Consider the following 17762-nt stretch of genomic DNA (forward strand, 5'->3'; position numbering starts at 1 on the left):
AGTCCATCTGAGCCGCTTCAATCTTAGCCGCTTTATCCACTTGTTGGTTGTTCTGGTGTTCCTCAGTGGCCTGACTCTTGGGTACATGGGCATCTACACGGCGTACCTTCACCACCAGGTTCTGCACCCTGGCAGCAATATCTTTCCACAGTGCAGCAGCCCAGATGGGTTTACCTCTGCGTTGCCAGTTGCTCTGCTTCCATTGCTGCAATCACCCCACAGGGCATTTGCCACCATCCATGAGTCAGTATAAAGTACTGGCCACTTTTCTCCTTCAGCAGTGTCCAAGGCCAGCTGGATGGCTTTCACCTCGGCAAACTGAGTCGATTCACTCTCTCCTGCAGCAGTTTCTGCAGCTTGTCATTGTCATACAGCTGTCTTCCGTCTCCGATGCTTTCCCACAATAAGGCAGGACCCATCAGTAAACAAGGCATATTGCTTTTCACTTTCTGACAGTTTATTCTATGGTGGGGCCTCTTCAGCACGCATCACCTCCTCCTCTGGTGACATTCCGAAATCTTTGCCCTCTGGCCAGTCCATGATGACTTCTAGAATGCCTGGATGACTGGGATTTCCTGTTCGAGCTCACTGTGTAATTAGTGCAGCCCACTTACTCCATGTAGCATCGGTTGCATGATGTGTAGAGGAGACCCTGCCTTTGAACATCCAGCCCTGCACGGGCAACCGGGTTGCCAGGAGGAGCTGTGCTTCAGTGCCAGTCACTTCCGAAGCAGCTCGAACCCCTTCATAGGCTGCCAGTGTCTCTTTTTTCAGTTGGGGTATAGCTGGCCTCAGATCCTTTGTATCCCCGACTCCAAAAGCCGAGGGGTTGACCTCAAGTCTTCCCTGGAGCTTTGTACTGGAGGCTCCAGGTAGGACCATTCTCCCCAGCTGTGGTGTAGAGCACATTTGTCACATCTGGCCCGGTCTGGACAGGTCCAAGGGCCACTGCATGAGCTATCTCTCATTTAATTTGCTCAAAGGCTTGTTGTTGCTCAGGGCCCCATTTAAAATCATTCTTCTTCCATGTTCCATGGCAGAGAGGGCTTACAATCGAACTGTAATTTGGGACGTGCATTCTCCAGAACCCCACAGCACCCAAGTAAGCTTGTGTTTCTTTCTTATTAGTTGGTGGAGACATTGCTGTCACCTTGTTGATCCCATCTGTGGGGATCTGTCTACATCCATCTTGCCATTTCATTCCCCCAAGTTGAATCTCCTGTGCAGGTCCCTTGACCTTACTCCATTTTATGGCAAAACCGGCTTTCAGCAGGATTTGGATTATATTCCTCCCTTTTTCAAAGACTTCTTCCCCTATATCACCCCACACAATAATGTCATTAATGTATTGCAGATGTTCTGGAGCTTTCTCCTGTTCCAGTGCATCTGGATCAGTCCATTTCAGATGGTAGGGCTGTGTTTCCATCCCTGGGACAGTTGGTTCCAAGTGAACTGGACGCCCCTCCAAGTAAAAGCGAACTGTGGCCTGCACTCTGCTGCCAAAGGAATTGATGTGCCAGGCCATCTGATCCACAGTCCAGTAAATCCAGTTGACCCTTACCTCCACCTGGCTGGAGGCAGGGTCCCTCTAATAGTGATCATAAGGTTGTCCACTTAAATCTTGTTGACTGGAATTAGTCTTCTTTATCACAGGAGCTGGAGTAAAATCAGCTCTTCCACTCTGTCTAGGAACCTGCTCACCAGAGACTGAAGCCGCAGCTTTCATGGGATGGTCAGCCTTGACTTTTGCTCTCCTCTTCAATTCACACACCCATTCCTCCAAAGCTGAGGTAGGATGATCAGGGGACTGGAGCACCTCCCGTATGAAGACAGGCTGAGGAAGTTGGGGCTGTTCAGGCTGGAGAAGAGAAGGCTGCGTGGAGACCTCATAGCAGCCTTCCAGTGTCTGAAGAGGGCTTATAGGGATGCTGGAGAGGGACTCTTCATTAGGGACTGTAGTGACAGGACAAGGGGTAACGGGTTAAAACTTAAACAGGGGAAATTTAGATTGGATATAAGGAGGAAATTCTTTCCTGTTAGGGTGGTGAGGCACTGGAATGGGTTGTCCAGGGAGGTTGTGAATGCTCCATCCCTGGCAGTGTTCAAGGCCAGGTTGGACGAGGCCTTGGGTGATATGATTTAGCGTAAGGTGTCCCTGCCCATGGCAGGGGGGTTGGAACTAGATGATCTTAAGGTCCTTTCCAACCCTAACGATTCTATGATTCTATGATCCCACTTCATTATGTCTTCTCTGTAATCCCGCAGGTAAAACCATAGGGTGGCCAGTGGCGTGTACCTCCTATATCTTCTCTCTTGAGCAGTAGGACATGCTTTGTTAATAGCTGAGACATGCATTCGTACATGTGGGAAGCTGGATAGATTAGATAAATCGTCCCTCAATTGTTTGAACTCCTGGGACAGTTTTTCCACAGGTGAAATGATGAAAGGGGTGAGATTGTCTTCGAACTCTTCAAGTTGACGAATTGTTTCATCCACTGTTAGGGGTGCTATGTCATGCCAGGTCATTGATGCCAATGAGTGGGCATATGATGATGGTGCATTCTGTGTAAGTTTCCGCCACATGAGTTGCGTACATTCGACTTCATCTGCATCTACAGATGTATTCCCGGCATCTAGCCTGTGATAGATCGTCTCTGCAATGGTTGATGCCCTCAGAGACCGAATGCCTTTCTCTAGAGTAGTCCAGTTGGCCGAACGACTCATAACATCATCCTTGTACGGAAACCTTTCTTTCACAGCTGCCAAGAGCCACCTCCAAAGGCTGAGGGACTGTTTCTCTTTTGCAATTGCTTTGTCAATTCCCCCTTCCCTAGCAGATGATCCCAGCTGCTTGTCTTCCTTACCATCTAGTTCGTGACCGTCAGCCCCATTGTCCCAGCATCGGAGCAACCAGGGGATGATGTGCTCCTCTGGATGATGGGTAAAATCTTTTTGCATATTCCGTAGCTTGGTTGAGGTCTGGGGTTGAGAAGTCACCTCTTCTTCTTCCTCTGATCCACGTAATAATAATTCTTGTCCAGATGCTACCCCATGCAGTAGGCCCACACATTGGTTCGTCATCTTTCCTCATTGTACAGGTTGCTTTTTGCGCCTCTTCTTTGCTTTTTCCCTTGCTACAGGAGCAACCAATATTGCAAGAGTTGATACTTTGGTTTAGCTGCAGTGATTATCACTGTGGTTGGAGTGGCTGCAGTGTCTGTTGCTGGGATTGGTGCAGCCGCTGTGCTTGGAGTTCGAGTAGCACCAGCAGCTGCACTGTCTGTTGCTGTTGGGGTTTGAGTAGCTGCTGTACTTGTCCCTGGGGTTGGTGTAGCTGCTGGAGTTGGAGTAGCTGTGTTGTCTGTTGCTTTGCCGTCAGATACAGAGACATCTTTTTCCCTTTGAAGGTGCTGGATAGTGCTGAACAGGGCTCTGTAAGCATAGGCCAAGCCCCAGCACGTTGCCATGATTTGTCCCTGTCTGGTATGACCAGAATGACAACACACTTAAGTGTTTTACTAATTTTTCTGGATTTTGCACTTGTTCAGTGGGGAAGTTCCAGAGTGCTGGAGAGGCCCACTGGCCTAGATACTTGCACATACTATCCCACACACCCTGCCATTCATGGCTGTCCAGCCTCAGGGAAAATTTCCTGGTCCTCCTATATCGTCATCTAACCCTAGACAAGACCCAAACCTGACTCTGCTTAACTTTCGAAATCAGATGAAATGGTGGTGAGTAAAACACACTCTGTATGTCTGCCAACATGGTGATCCCCATCACAATCAGCAGGCAGGTCTCAAGGGTACCCCAAAACCATTCAAAACATTCAGAACTCTTAAATGGTGCTGTAAATAATCTGGTGGGGGACCTGGGGGTGTGAAGGAATGTCTCCTTCATAGGTTGACCACCCAAGGAGGGAAAAAAGATGTGTAATTGCTAAACACTTCCATTATATGCCTCCCAAAGTATAGACATGATGACCGCACTGGGAATGCAAGCCAGATGAATTTCATGATCAATGAGTCTATTGTATTACAAGTCATTACCAAAAAGTACAGTGAAACAAGAACCTTAGCCCAAGCACCCCCAGCCGATAAACACTAAAACAGCAAATACCGGCTCTAAGTAAGGTACAACATGCTGAAACTGTGAGATCAAAAGCAACAACTTTGAGAGCCAATGAATCAGCATTGTGACGAGTGACTATTAATCCAAAACAATAAACACTTATCACACATACGATTAGACACACTCTGGTCAGATCTGTCACTATCTCAAGCCTTCAAGCCCCATGCTGGATGCCAAAAAGAACTGTTGTGGTTTAAGTCCAGCCAGTAACTCGAACCACGCATCCACTCTCACTCCCCCCTTTCTCCCCCTGCTCCTGGCGGGATGGGGAGAATTGAAAGAATGTAACTCCCACGGGTTGAGATAAGAACAGTCCAGTAACTAAGGTATAACACAAATCACTGCTGCTACCACCAGTAATAATAAAGATAAGGGAAATAACAAGGGAAGAGAATACAACCACTCACCACCCACCAACCGATACCCAGCCCGACCAAGCAGTGATCTAGCACTTCTGGGTAACTGCCCCCAGTTTATATAGTGGGCATGACATGCTGTGGTATGGAATACCCCTTTGGCTAGTTTGGGTCAGGTGTCCTGTTTCTGCTTCCTCCCAGCTTCCCCTCCTCCCTGGCAGAGCATGAGACTCAGAAAGTCCTTGGTCAGAGTAAACATTACTGAGCAGCAACTAAAAACATCGGTGTTATCAGTGCTGTTTCCAGGCTGAAAGTCAAAAACACAGCACTGCACCAGCTACTAAGAAGGAGAAAAAATGACTGCTACTTCTGAACCCAGGACAAGGTCAGACAATCCCAGGGCTCTGTGAAGTTGTTTAAAAAGCAATTTGTTAAAGTATGTGACACATCAAATAGAGGTTTGATAGTTTATTTATTTAATTCAATACAGTGCTTCAATAGAATGCTACTCATTTTCCACAGGAGCAGAGCCTTATATTCCATGCAGCTACAAGTATTATCCATCCCTTAAATTGCACCAGTCTCAGCATAATTTCTCTCTTTTGTTCATTTGGAAAGGTTTACCAGTGGTTCCCATGGAATCAGAACTGGGTCAGCAATCTTGAGTTCAGTTACATTTCAGTGAACTTTTATCAAAACGCTTTTCTTCAGTATGTACAGACCTAGAAAGCCAGGGAACTTTCAAACTCACTTTTAGGAAGTTACTTTCAAGACTAGTACGTAACAAAAAGATTTTGAAACTTCCAGACCGCAACACTGGTAACAGCTTGACTATCAGAGAAAGACAGAAATGGTTCCAGTATCAAAGTTGTGGTTTAGAACAGCAACAGTGCAGGTCTACTTACTGTTTCTGTAGTAATTTTCAATTGTTTCTGAATTAAAATACACTACAGTAACTGTGATATCATCTCTGTACATTCTCGCAAGGTCTTCAGGCAGTGTCAGCATTGCAGCAAGTTTCTCTTGGTCCACCTCCCCATACTCATTACTTCCAATTGCATGCCTTATTAAATGAGTAGCTATGTTCTGGTCAAGGGAGGCAATGCCTTTGTTTTTCCTCTGAAGTAACAAACTGTGCATGTAACCCAAATTAACTGGTTTCTCAAAAGCCAGGTGTGGTTTTTGCACATTTAGCTCTGAAAGGTGTCCAGCAACAAGTTTTACAACCTTCTCATTACTTAACATCTCCCACAGTCCATCTGAAGCAATAACTAGAAACTTATCCTTGCTTCTTAATTTGTGGTATGTGACTTCAGGCTCTGCAGTTAAATATGGGGGTGTATAGTAGTTTGGAGGAACGTACTGGTAAATATTTAAATCCTCAACATCACAGCTATTCTCAAGAACGCTATGCTGCAATTCCTTACTCCACTTTAATTGTACATCTCCAAAAGCCCTGGAAGGCATAAGAATCCCCAATAACCTGTCATTCACAAATAGTGTTTTCTCCTCAGATCCAGGATGTTCCCTTTTCAGTCTTCTAATTTCGAATTCATCAATGGCATTGTGGTCTCGGGTCAGAGGGAGAGTAGACCATGTCCCATCTTCCTCAAGAACCCCTAAAATTGCTCTGCAATCACCGGTGTTTGCAACATGCAAATGAACACCATCAATGTGAGCTACACAGGCTGTTGCACCAGAAAAAGCTACTTGAAGGGCAACATTTCTCATCAACTCATTTTCCTGGGGTGCCTGAACTTCCAGTGATATGTCTGAGTCTAATCTTTTGAATGCACATATCATGGCTTCTTCTAAACTGAACCCTGGCTCAGTGTCTAGGTCCAGTAAATGCTGCCAGTAAACTCGAAGGTTTTCAAAATATTGTGAAGTTATTTCTCGATACTCTACATCATTAGGATGCTTGTGCCACTGCAGAATAGGCAGAACTGGTTTCATGCACTCCACAGCAAGCTCAAGCTCTTCCAAGGTTTGCCGAGACATGAGAGAAACTGCTATATAATGAAGGAGCCTGTCACTCACTGCCTGAGCACATGCAGAACCTGCATGACCGTCAAAGACCCCAAACATCATCCCTTTGGTCTGCAAACAAGTGGCTGCACTTCTGCGGTCTTCTATGGGGGTGTTGGATGCCAACTGGTTACTTTCAAACCTCAACACAGAATTTGCATTTTTACCATTGAAAGTCAATACTTTATGGGATAATTCCCCTGCTCTGAGTATATCATTGATTTGTGATGGAGACAACTGGAAAGAAAAATGCTCTTCTTCAGTGGAAGTGTGCCGGAATGCTTTTAGAGAGAAGACAGTGTCTAAACTGCTGCTTCCAGCAGAGTACAGCTGTGTTTTGGAACAAATAAGCTTCCATTTTATCTTGTTTCTGTTTGGGATACAGATGGAGTACAAACGTCCTTTTCCTTGTAAAACAATGCCATTTCTTGCTGAGCTTAAGATCCAGGATGATACAGTTCTTGACATCGTAAGTCACTCCACAAACAGCAGCACTGTCCTTCAGTCACACAGAATATCCTTATGGCCTGGAATATAACAAAAGGAAAGGCATAAAACTTAGAAGGTTCACAAGAAGCTTTCTACATAGTGATACAAAAACAAGTCTAGAGCTCAGAGAAATATTCAGAACACTTTTTGCCCAGAAGACTGCTATAGAGGCATCTTAAGTGATGCAACTTCCATCATATAATTATAACCTTAGGAAAGGACTGTCCCTCTCCAGTTAACTCATCAGGAAAGCTAACTTTTATCTTCCAGGCATGTTTTTCCTTATTGTGGCAAGGCTAAGAAGAAATTGCAATATTACAAGGAATGTAATTGCAAACTGCAACAGAGAAAAGCCTTATCTAACAGAGCAAGAACAAACACATCCAATGAGTTTGGAAACAGGAATTTCAATGACAATTAATGTGCAACTTCAAAAAGCCTGACAGAGCACAACTCTGTTAATACACTCCAGATATCAAAATCAAGAGAAGGTCAGCACTTACAGAGAAATGAAAAGATGTGGGAAATTAATTATTTATATGGATTGCCATGATCCTGACACCTGAAACAAGCTAGTCTACCTTTCCAGTTCTGTTCCAGCTTATAAGCTTGACTGGTTTTCTATTGTTAGTTTTGTTTTGGGTTTGGTATTTTTTTTACCTTCAAGGTCATAACCAACCTTGACACAGGTAGGACTTTTTGTGCAGCTGAAGAGAGACTCCACTGCTGGCTAATTAATGCTTTTATCCCAGCATTATGAACTTTGAGGCAGTGATAGATACAGCACAGTTACATTGACAACTTTTACCATTTTGCTTGTTCATTAGGGGTGTGAATATTACAAGCAGCTGTGAAGAGCTCTGCTGCCAACATCACTAAAACCCAGGGCATCCAAACAGCCAAAAAACTTCAGTTGCCATGGGAGATGTCCATCATATTGTCTCCTACTTTAAATAAGCTATTCAAGCTGTGGTAAATGGCTAAGTACAACCAGATGGTTACTCCACAACACAATTTTGCCCCATGGATTTCGAAAGCTGACTGCATAGTAACATTGGCAGTACAATTACTCCCAAAAGATCACTGTAGCAGCCAGTTAGAACAACACAGTTCTCTGTATGCTCTGAACCACTTCCAGGTGGCCTGCAGTACAACGTGCTCTAGGACTCGGGCCAAAGGTGCTACCTACCACTGCAGTATTGTTCTTTTTAGCAGGGCATTTCATGAGAAACAAGCAGCCAGACTTGAACTATTCTAAACAAAAGGCCTACTGATAGGACCCAAGGACTTTACTGAAATTCTATTTGGAAAACAAAAGCAACATGCAACAAAATATTTCTGAAGTGTATCATCCATGCTTCACAACGGAAAAGACAAGCCATTCAACAAGAACCCCACCACTACCATTATGGGACCCTACTAGGACAGGCAAAGGCACAGTGTAACTTTACTGCCAATGTCAAGAGAGACAGAAACAATGACAACCTCAATGTTCCTGACTCAAAAGCCAATGAAAACAGTGTTTTAAGCAAACTTACCTTGCTCACATCAGCTGACTGACAGACACTGCAAGATAGCATTTTTTTTCCTAGAAGCAGAGTTGCCCAATACCCCAGAGGCACGTGTTTGCCTAAGGTCAGGTAGCATTGAGCAGTCCTGGAGCACGTTTCTGAACTCACTGCCATAACTACATCTTTACATCCTTGGGTTCCTATTCAAGGGCAGTGTGCAGACCCCACTGCTCCTGCCCAGGACACCCACCCACACCCGTTAGCCACTGCAGCACAAGTGTGTTAAAATACAGTAGCACTGCTAATAAAAGCAATGTGCTAAAGACCATTATGTAAGTGCCCATTACATAAAGCTTACGCGCCCCACACGGCACACCTACCACTTCAACACTTCCTCATCAGGTGAATTAGTGTAATCACTGAAACCCAAACTGCCACCGTAACACAGCTCGCCAACTGCTGGTTAGCCGGGGTACACACCGGGGGCTCGCAGGAGAGAGGCGTTCACGCTGTGCAGTAAAATAACAGATACCCATTACATTCAGCTATACAGCCCTGCAGCAACTCCCACATACAGCGGCCAACACCCCATGCTCCCCTCGCTCCCGACACTGCCTACACAGCCCCTACACACCCAACCCTTACCCCACACACATCCCACACCCACCAGCTCCACCACACGACCTCCCACAAGCTGCTCACCGACTCCTCACACCCCATCGCGCACACACAGCTCCAGCCGCGTATCTCCCCGCAAGGCTTTCCCCCACACACCGGCCTCCCCCCCCGCGCTCCCGCGAGGCTGCCCCTTCAGCAAACTCATCAAGCCAGGCCCGGCTCCGCTCCCTTTAGCCCCGCGGTATCGCCTCCCGCCCCGCTCAGCCGGTGCCGCGGCGGAAGAGCCGGCGGCCACCGCCCAGGGGAGCCCCCGCGGTGCGGTGCTGCGCGGTGCTGCGCTGGCAGGGGCGGCTCACCCTGCGCGGCAGCGACACCGACACCGACCGACACCCGCTCCCTTTCGGCGCCGCAGAGGCAGCCGCTGCGCCGCTCTTACACCCACCGCCCGCCGCCGCCTGCAGGTTCCGGGGTGTCCGGCGCCGCGGAGAGGACTGCCGGCAGTGACTGACGGCCCCGCAGCCCAACCCGCGGCCCCGCCGTCAGCCCCGCCCCCAGAGTCCCGCCTCCGGTAACTGCCGCGCCCGAGGCCGTGCGCGGGGTCCTGTCAGGACGCGGCGGGACGCGTGAAGCGCGCGGGGCCGAGCGCGGCCTCCCGCCCCTCCCGTCCTCCGCCATGTTCTCAGCTCCCGCCTTCGCCCGGCGAGCTCAGGCACAGCTGCGGAGCTGCCGCCCGGGCCCAGCGGCCAGCAGGGATCCTCGGAACTGGGCCCGGCACCTCCTGTCACCTCAGCTGCCCGCGCCGGTCGGGAGAGCTTGGCTGCCTCACCGCCGAGGCGCTGAGAGAAGGCCCCGCGACCCCGGCCTCCGCTCCTCCCTTCCCTGCGTGCTTTCAAGCGCGGCAATAACGTGAGCGATAAAAGCGAGCAGATGAGATGTGTTAGGGGAAATAAAACCATTAGCAACATTTATTTTCCCTATGGGTAAGGGTCAAAAAACTACATTCTCTTGAGGCAGGGTCCTTAGGATTTTTGTTAGCTTCATTTAAGTACAATTCCACGCTCTTCAGCGCTGAGGCCACCCGCTGATGAGCCTCAAACTTGAAAAGCTCCTCTGAAAATGGGCACATAAATTACAGAGAGCAAAAGTTAGTCTCATTTTGGGGCTCCTCTTTTGGTGGTTTTTGGTTTGGGTTTGTTTGTTGTTTTTTTTTTTTTTTGGTGTTTTTTGGGGTGGGTTTTTTTTTTTTTTTTTGGTTTGGTTTGGTTTGTTTTTTTTTTGATGATTCATGCGGCTGCTTCTCTCAGTTAAAACTTCTACGAAGTGGTTTTATACCATGTAGCAAGACAACGCACGGGCCCAAAGTGCATGGTGGTTAATATGTTATTGTGTATTACAGATTGGTTACTAAGTACTCCTTGCTTTAACCGAGCATGATGGTTTACGTGAAAATGGAGGCTCACAAGTCACAAGAGGCTTTGATTTTAATAGTGCATTTTTTTATTCTCCTGGCTTCTTGTCCCAAAGATTGTTTCATCTGAATAACATGTTGCAGGTATCCTAGATGAGAGCAACGTGTTCCCAGGCTATCTCAAGTGGAAGGATGTGCAATCATCTCCATGAGTCTGAGCATTCATTTGTTTCTTGTTTTTTTTTTTAACACAATGAAACATAGTTTCACGTCAAATGGAAAACCAAACCAAGGGGGAAAAGATCACTTTAAAGAAAAATTCGAGGGCAATATTTTAACACACATGAAAAAAAAAAAATCTTAAGTTTGACATAATTATTTTGTCTGACAAATCTGCTGAACTAGTGCAACTCTTACCTGCACCTCTTCTCTTCGCTCCACTGCACAGGTATAGGAGCAGTCATTTCTGGGTCTCAAAGTACTCCTTACTCCTATTCTTTTAAGCTTTTGCACTATTCACAACAGTGATAAAGCCTCACAGAGCAGCCTGAAAACTAACTTGACGGCTCAGAGTTTCTGTGCACTCAGCATGTTTAAATGCTTCTGTTCAGCTGACAGCTACTACTTATCACTCACTTCATGCAGTAATTCCATAAACTCATATGCATAAGCTGAAGTGATTTGGGAAATGTGTTAATGAAGGCAAAACAATTAACAGTCCTCCAGAAGAAGAATTTGCTTTCATTCGCTATTGTCTAAACACAAGAAGGAATACTGTATTGGAGGCTTCCAAGAAACTTAATGTATTTCAATGTTAATATCCAGTACTTGACAGGACTGGATATGAAATTGAACCGAGATTTGGATCCTGCTTGGGAGTGTTTGGTTATGCTGATGAGCCAGAGCGACATATGATTAAAGATTTTAAAAGTAGAAATGCTACTCCTTGATATGATTTGAGGAAAGAAACAATATTGCACAAGCTTGTAGTACTTTTGTCTTCAGGGGTATCTAATTAAAATGGCAAATTTCTGTGGTAACAGTGTCTTGGTTGCCGCAGTGCTCTATCTTGTTAGTTTGTATCAAAAACACTTTAACTCAAGTTTCACTAAATAAAACTAGGATTTGGCTTTGACTTCCCTGTTTATAGGTAAACTAACACTCAGTATTATCTTCTGCCAGGAGAGAAGTTCTTACCAGTATTTATAAGCAAATGACCCTAATTCCCAGGGCATTGCACTAAGGTACAGGGACAGGTTAAAACATAGAAATGCTATATTTAGATTTTTTCAAGGTTTAATTTTATCCGTGGACTTGTAGTGTCAGCAACTTTGATTTTCTTTGCAAACACATTTTCATGCTCGTTCCTGTGTTGCTTGTTTAGGCCATGATCCAGCTCCTAGTGAAGGCTTCAGTGGGGTCTGGATTAAATGAAATATTTATTTGAGCCTGAGAGGTCTGCATGACACAGGTTGCAGTGAGGACACTCAAGTACATGATGACTTTAATTCTGACCTGGAGTTGCTACCTCAGGAGTAGCTAAGCAGAGAAATCCTACCAGGTGTTTTTGAGACAGGAGTACACTGCTTAAGTTTGTTCAGCCAACTTGTAAGTCTGTATGGATGGAGAAGTGTGAGACTGTGAAAGAGACTTCATTAGTTTCACTGCATGTTTCTGATTTTTCATGTCCTTTTATAAAAGGAGGCTAATTCTGTGACTAACATGACAGGGAAACCTGAAGTTTTCTATCCTACTTTCCTTACACTGACACTGCACTATTTGGGATTTCTTTCCATGGAATATTTTATTTTTTTTTTCTCCACTTGCAAATTTGGGCAACTGGCTGTGGCTGATTTGGTGTGATATATGCCACTTCTGCTTCCAGAAGCTGCAGATACATCTCAGTTACCACTGCCTTCATATCAGGTGCTATGATAGCTTACTTTCCATTAACTAATTTATATTCATTAGAGGTGGGAGACTACTAGTGCTTTGTAAACATTTCTTCTTATGGGGACATACAAAGAACAGAACTGTTAAATAAGCCTGATGTTCCTAAGAAATCAAGTTAAAAATCAGAATAATATTTCTAACAAACAACTAATAATTTCCCCCAAAGCTGACTAGTAATTAACACAATTTGAATTCAAAGAAAAGTAGTTTACTTTAAGTTTTCCCAAAGTGCAAAGACTTAGTCTAGTGATACACATCAGAAAATGGCCATAGATCCAACTAACTACCATGCAGAGGAAGGCAAGTCCCTTGAATGAATTGAATCTCTGGTCCAACTTAGAAAATACAGACTGAGTTGGAACTTGCCTTTGACAAAGAGCGTAACAGTCTAGCTAACCAGCTTCTGAACAGAAATGGATTCAACACCAGCCCACAAAACACTTGGATATCTTCCTGCTGAAAGCCTTTAAAAAAATGTCAGCTGTTTATTGTGTGCATTTTGCCCTGTTAATAATGGCATACATTTAATTTGCTGTATATCACCTTATGAATTTTCACAGAAGGCTGATTAGAACCTTAGATCCAGATATCTCTTTTTGAGACAGAAAAACAAATTTCCTCTAAGTCTGACAAAGCAACTGCATTTTCCTATTTTGGTTACAGCAAATTCCAGTCTTTGATCTGCCTATATAATCTAAAACAAATACTCAAGTGCTAGGAAAGCAAACAAGCTGCAAATGTCAATGAACAGAGGTAAACACAATGAACAGCTGCAGGAAAAATGCCAGTCCAACTCTCCAACTTCATTTAACCTCTGCTGCAACAGCAGAGGCTGTCAGCGTGTTTACATACAAAGTTGCAGGGCTTAAACCAAAGATCCAGTTTAAGTTAATGTAATTGAACTAAGGCAAAGGCCTTTCTAGTTGCTGTAACTGGATCTGAACACTACATATAAAATTGTTACTGGACATTGCTTACAAACTGGTTTGTTAAACTGAAATAGATGCTCAGTTAAGGCTCTGTACCACTGCAAAAGTAAGTTTTCTTGGGGAACTTCTTTGGGACAGCTTACAGGTGCAGGGAAGTCTTATAACTTGGTCCAAAGTGCTCATGTGTAGAAAATGAATTATATTCCTTTCCTCCCTGTCCTCCTTCCACCTTCTTCCCTCCAACAGATGAACAGGATGAGTCAACTCCTGACTGCTTCATTTAATATTCCACTATACTCATGTGAAATGAATCAAAATGATGGTTTGCATTACCATGTTGCTGTTCACTACCTGGAGTGAGGGGCTGAAATTTTGCAAAAATCATAGAATCATAGAATAGTTAGGGTTGGAAAGGACAGAAGATAATCAAGTTCCAACCCCCCTGCCGAGGGCAGGGACACCTCACACTAAACCATGTCACCTAAGGCTCTCTACAACCCAGCCTTGAACACTGCCAGGGATGGAGCATTCACAACTTCCCTGGGCAAGCAAAAATGTAAATACAAAATTCAAATGTAATGCAAGTAATGGTACAAATGGAACATAAGAGGAATAAACAATTTCCGCCTTACAGCCATGCAAACTGAGAATATTTATGTTAAACTCAGTCAGGTTTCATCAGTATACAGTAATTCCTTCAGGGTGAGGAAAAAACTTGAGACCCCCTCTTACAGACAGCATAGAGCAAGATGTTTCCATACACAGTATCTTTACTAAATGGTCACTTTTGCATGAAGAAGGAATTCAAAGAGGAAATGGCTAAGGTATAAGGTAGCATCCCTCCTCCACTTTTTTTTTTTTCCTCTTCAGGCTTATCTTTGCTTTTTTTCTGAAATCCTTTTTTTATCTTTCTGACCTTTGAACACCACCAAAAGCATCACCTAGTGACAAGACACCTTGCAACACTTTTTCTCTGATGCTTATATTTGGGTTAATTTGCACTCATCGTGAAATATATCATTATAAATCACTGTTACATCATATCAACTATATCACTGAAACTGCCTAAAAATCTTTCTGTTTGCAGAGGATGTCAAAAAAAAAAAAAAACACAAAAAACACCAAAACCCAAGCCAGCTAAACTCAAAACCCCAAACTAAGTTGGACCTTAACTATAGCTATTAAAGTTAAGATAATGTGCAGTTTACCAGGCAGATGGTATCTTCACTCTATCAGTGAAGAGAGGAATAAAAAATTGAAATTAATTTATTGAATTCCTTTTGTAAGATTGATTTTTATCTAATAAGGGCATTTTAATGACTACATATGCAGAGCCAGGACAGGGATTTCAATTACACTCACCTATACCTTTAAAACTGATTGCTGTCAAAGTTAATTTGCTCATCTGTTGTGTTTTCACTGAATTGGCCTTAAAAATTGTTCTAAGCGCTGTGGTAAACAGACAGCCACTAGATGGCATTTCAAGTTTAGCATTTACAGCTGTGCAATTTCCGTCACTGCTAAATAACAAGGCCTTGTGTTCTCTTAGTCGTAACAACTGTGATCCTATTACAAGTTGAGCTAAGTCTTGCTGGAATAGTTAAAGTCAACTGCTGTTTTTCCTTTAACGTAGCTGGTAGAAGATGGATGACCAAGGTTTCAAGAAACTAAGAATCTAAAGGGCTTCCTTTTATATTTTGCTTCACCAGGGTAAAAATAAATCATGTTCTTTGATTCAAACGGAAAAGAAAACAAACCACCAAAAAAAACCAAACCACACACACACACAAAATACCTCACCCTGTAAATAAGATAAAATTTATTTCTGAAGGAAGGTATAATCCAGTTTCTCCCAGGAACTGAACACCTTGAGAGGATTCAGCATTTAAAGCTCCTTACAGTAGCTAAGCTTTTACAGTAACTTTGGGAGCTAACCATTATACACTTCTCTTATACATGATTAAGCCACCCTTAAAGAAGCTTAAGTACTGTGTTCAAGGTCACAGAATGGACACATTCTGTGGATAAATAAGATCTTTACTTTATTAGACTGCTTGTAGCTGGGAAATAAACAGACAATGTGTTGGTATAAAAACTCTCTTTACCTTTCATGAAAGGGTGAGTGGGCAGAAATCTCCTAATACACCTAGAATGAGAAAATTGAAAATATTGACCAGTGACTTCTCCTGCGAAAGTGTGTACTCATACTAATGCAGCAGTACTCAATTAAGCTATCCATGGTAAATAATATTAGTTACACTTTAATGAGGAAAGTATTTTAATTTACCCCTAATAAAATGTATTTGGACTACCCAATATGTAGATATTCTTTTAAAAGACCTTTTACATTTTACAGTTTGTCTCTTTGTGAGGTTTTAATTTTAACAGGGACATAAAAGTCATTAAAATAATAATCTAACTGACCAGGCAAGAAGTCATAATCTCTTGAGTAAAAGCTTTAAGCTGAAAAAAAAATACCCTGTTTAGTCTCAGAAGATGAGAACACTTGCGATGTAGATGAAAAATAGCTTTTAAACAGAGGTAGACTTTATGGAAATTAAAAAAGCCCTGAAGTTTCGGGCCATAACTTATCTGTCCTTGGATCATTCTACTGTAGCACAATCAAGGTTTCCATGAAACTGAAGGTAAACAATCAAAGCACTTGATCAAAGTTAGATGCACCAGTTGAAGATACCAAACAGCATTTCTGTTAATGAAAGTCTGAGAAAAACAGTGCTGTAAGTGGGGAGAGGTAGGTTTAATCAAAATAAAGAACAGAGATGCACATTCATTTCTTTCATTTGTAAAAGAAATTAAATTGATTTTCTGCAATATCAGTTTGCATTACTAGCAAATTTACATTCATAATAGCTAAACACATTGCATTTTGTAATGATTTTCTATTTCCCTTGCATCTGCTATGTAAGAATCTCACATCTAAAACAATGCTGAATTAGCCCTCACAATATCTTTGTAAGGTAGGTCAATGTTACCCTCCTTTTCACAGAATGATTTAGGTTGGAAACGGCCTTGAGATCATCTACTTCCAACACCCCTGCCATGGGCAGGGACACCTCACCCTAGACCATGTCACCCAAGGCTCTGTCCAGCCTGGCCTTGAACACTGCCAGGGATGGAGCATTTACCACTTCTTTGGGCAACCTGTTCCAGAGCCTCATTACTCTCACAGTAAAGAACTTCTTCGTGATACCTAACCTGAATATCCCCTGTGTATGTTTGAACCCATTCATTAGCCCTTGTCCTGTCACTATAGTCCCTGAGGATGAGTCCATCTCTGCACCTTGTATGTCCCCTTCAGATACTGGAAGGCTGCTATAAGGTCTTTTATGTAAGAGGAAACCGAGGAACAGGATGATTTAAGTCAGTGTACCAGAGAAACTGTAGAAGAGTTAGGTCTAGAATTCTAGTTTTCCATTCCTTGTACTGTGCTTCACATCTAGCGTCTTTCTTTCTTTTTGAGAAAGAGGAACAGCCCACAGTAGCTCTTGCTCTCATCTCTCTCCCTTTCCCCTTGCTTTGCATTGTACATCTTTGATGATTTCTCCATCTAAGCTGATAAGAATTGATAAATATCATCAATTTCTATCTGAACTATACAAATGAAGTAGAACATTTAAAGCTCAAAATTAAAGTGTCTGAAGTTACTGTGGGTAGTAACATTACTGTATTTAGTACACAAGTCTGAATTTGTCTCACAGTTGCAGAAGCAGCAACGTTAACACTTAGCTTTTCTAAAGCAACTTTCTTTCTAAGAGGTAAAAGGATGAAGCCGCATATGTGCAGGGAGTATCCCTGACAGGACAGGCAGCCATAGTGAAGGGGGGATTGTGCAGCAATGTACATTCAGTGCAGTCCTTACAGTAAACAAAATTTCTACTTTTCTAGGGCAGACAGTGAAGGAGGTCATATTGCAGAGCAAATCACATAACTGAGGTAGAATATGAACAACTGAGAACCACAAAACATACCTGAATTGCTAGAGATGTTATTTGAAACAAAACTGACAAGGGCATTATAGATACATATGCTGCATGGCTGAAAGAAGTATCTGAGCAACACTGTGCAATAAAGTGGGCTGCTTTTAAACACAGCATTCATATTATTTTAAATTAGTTGTAAATATATATAATTAAACGTATATGTGGCTTTCATACCAGCAGCTACTTGAGGTGAGTAAAAACCATTTTGCTAGTGCTATTCACGTGCACGCTATAGGTTGACAGACAGCAAGAATACAGTGAAAGCAATCCTGAAATTAAACAGAGCTCAGGAAATGCTAACAATCAGTAAGGAAAACTTCATTGCAATTTGCCCAAGA

General features: G+C 43.3%; 1 protein-coding gene across 2 annotated transcripts; it reads right to left on the reverse strand.

The window, feature by feature from the left end:
* Window positions 1-4940: 4940 nt before the first annotated feature.
* Window positions 4941-9685, reverse strand: PDP2 (pyruvate dehydrogenase phosphatase catalytic subunit 2). 2 transcript variants are annotated; one of them, XM_057396582.1, is made up of 3 exons: window positions 9572-9685; window positions 8896-9024; window positions 4941-7042 (listed from the first exon to the last, which is right to left on the reverse strand). In XM_057396582.1, exon 3 carries the CDS (start codon window positions 6981-6983, stop codon window positions 5385-5387), a length of 1599 nt encoding a protein of 532 aa, XP_057252565.1. In that variant the 5' UTR covers window positions 6984-7042; window positions 8896-9024; window positions 9572-9685; the 3' UTR covers window positions 4941-5384. The 2 variants fall into 2 exon arrangements, with proteins under 2 accessions (XP_057252565.1, XP_057252566.1); XM_057396583.1 differs by lacking the exons at window positions 8896-9024; window positions 9572-9685 and adding an exon at window positions 8543-8871.
* Between the last annotated feature and the right edge of the window lie 8077 nt (window positions 9686-17762).

The sequence above is a fragment of the Pezoporus wallicus genome, unplaced genomic scaffold (genome assembly GCF_028554395.1).
Source record: "Pezoporus wallicus isolate ANWC-B61680 ecotype Strahan unplaced genomic scaffold, APGP_CSIRO_Pwel_v1 contig_3820, whole genome shotgun sequence".
Classification (NCBI taxonomy): domain Eukaryota; kingdom Metazoa; phylum Chordata; class Aves; order Psittaciformes; family Psittacidae; genus Pezoporus; species Pezoporus wallicus.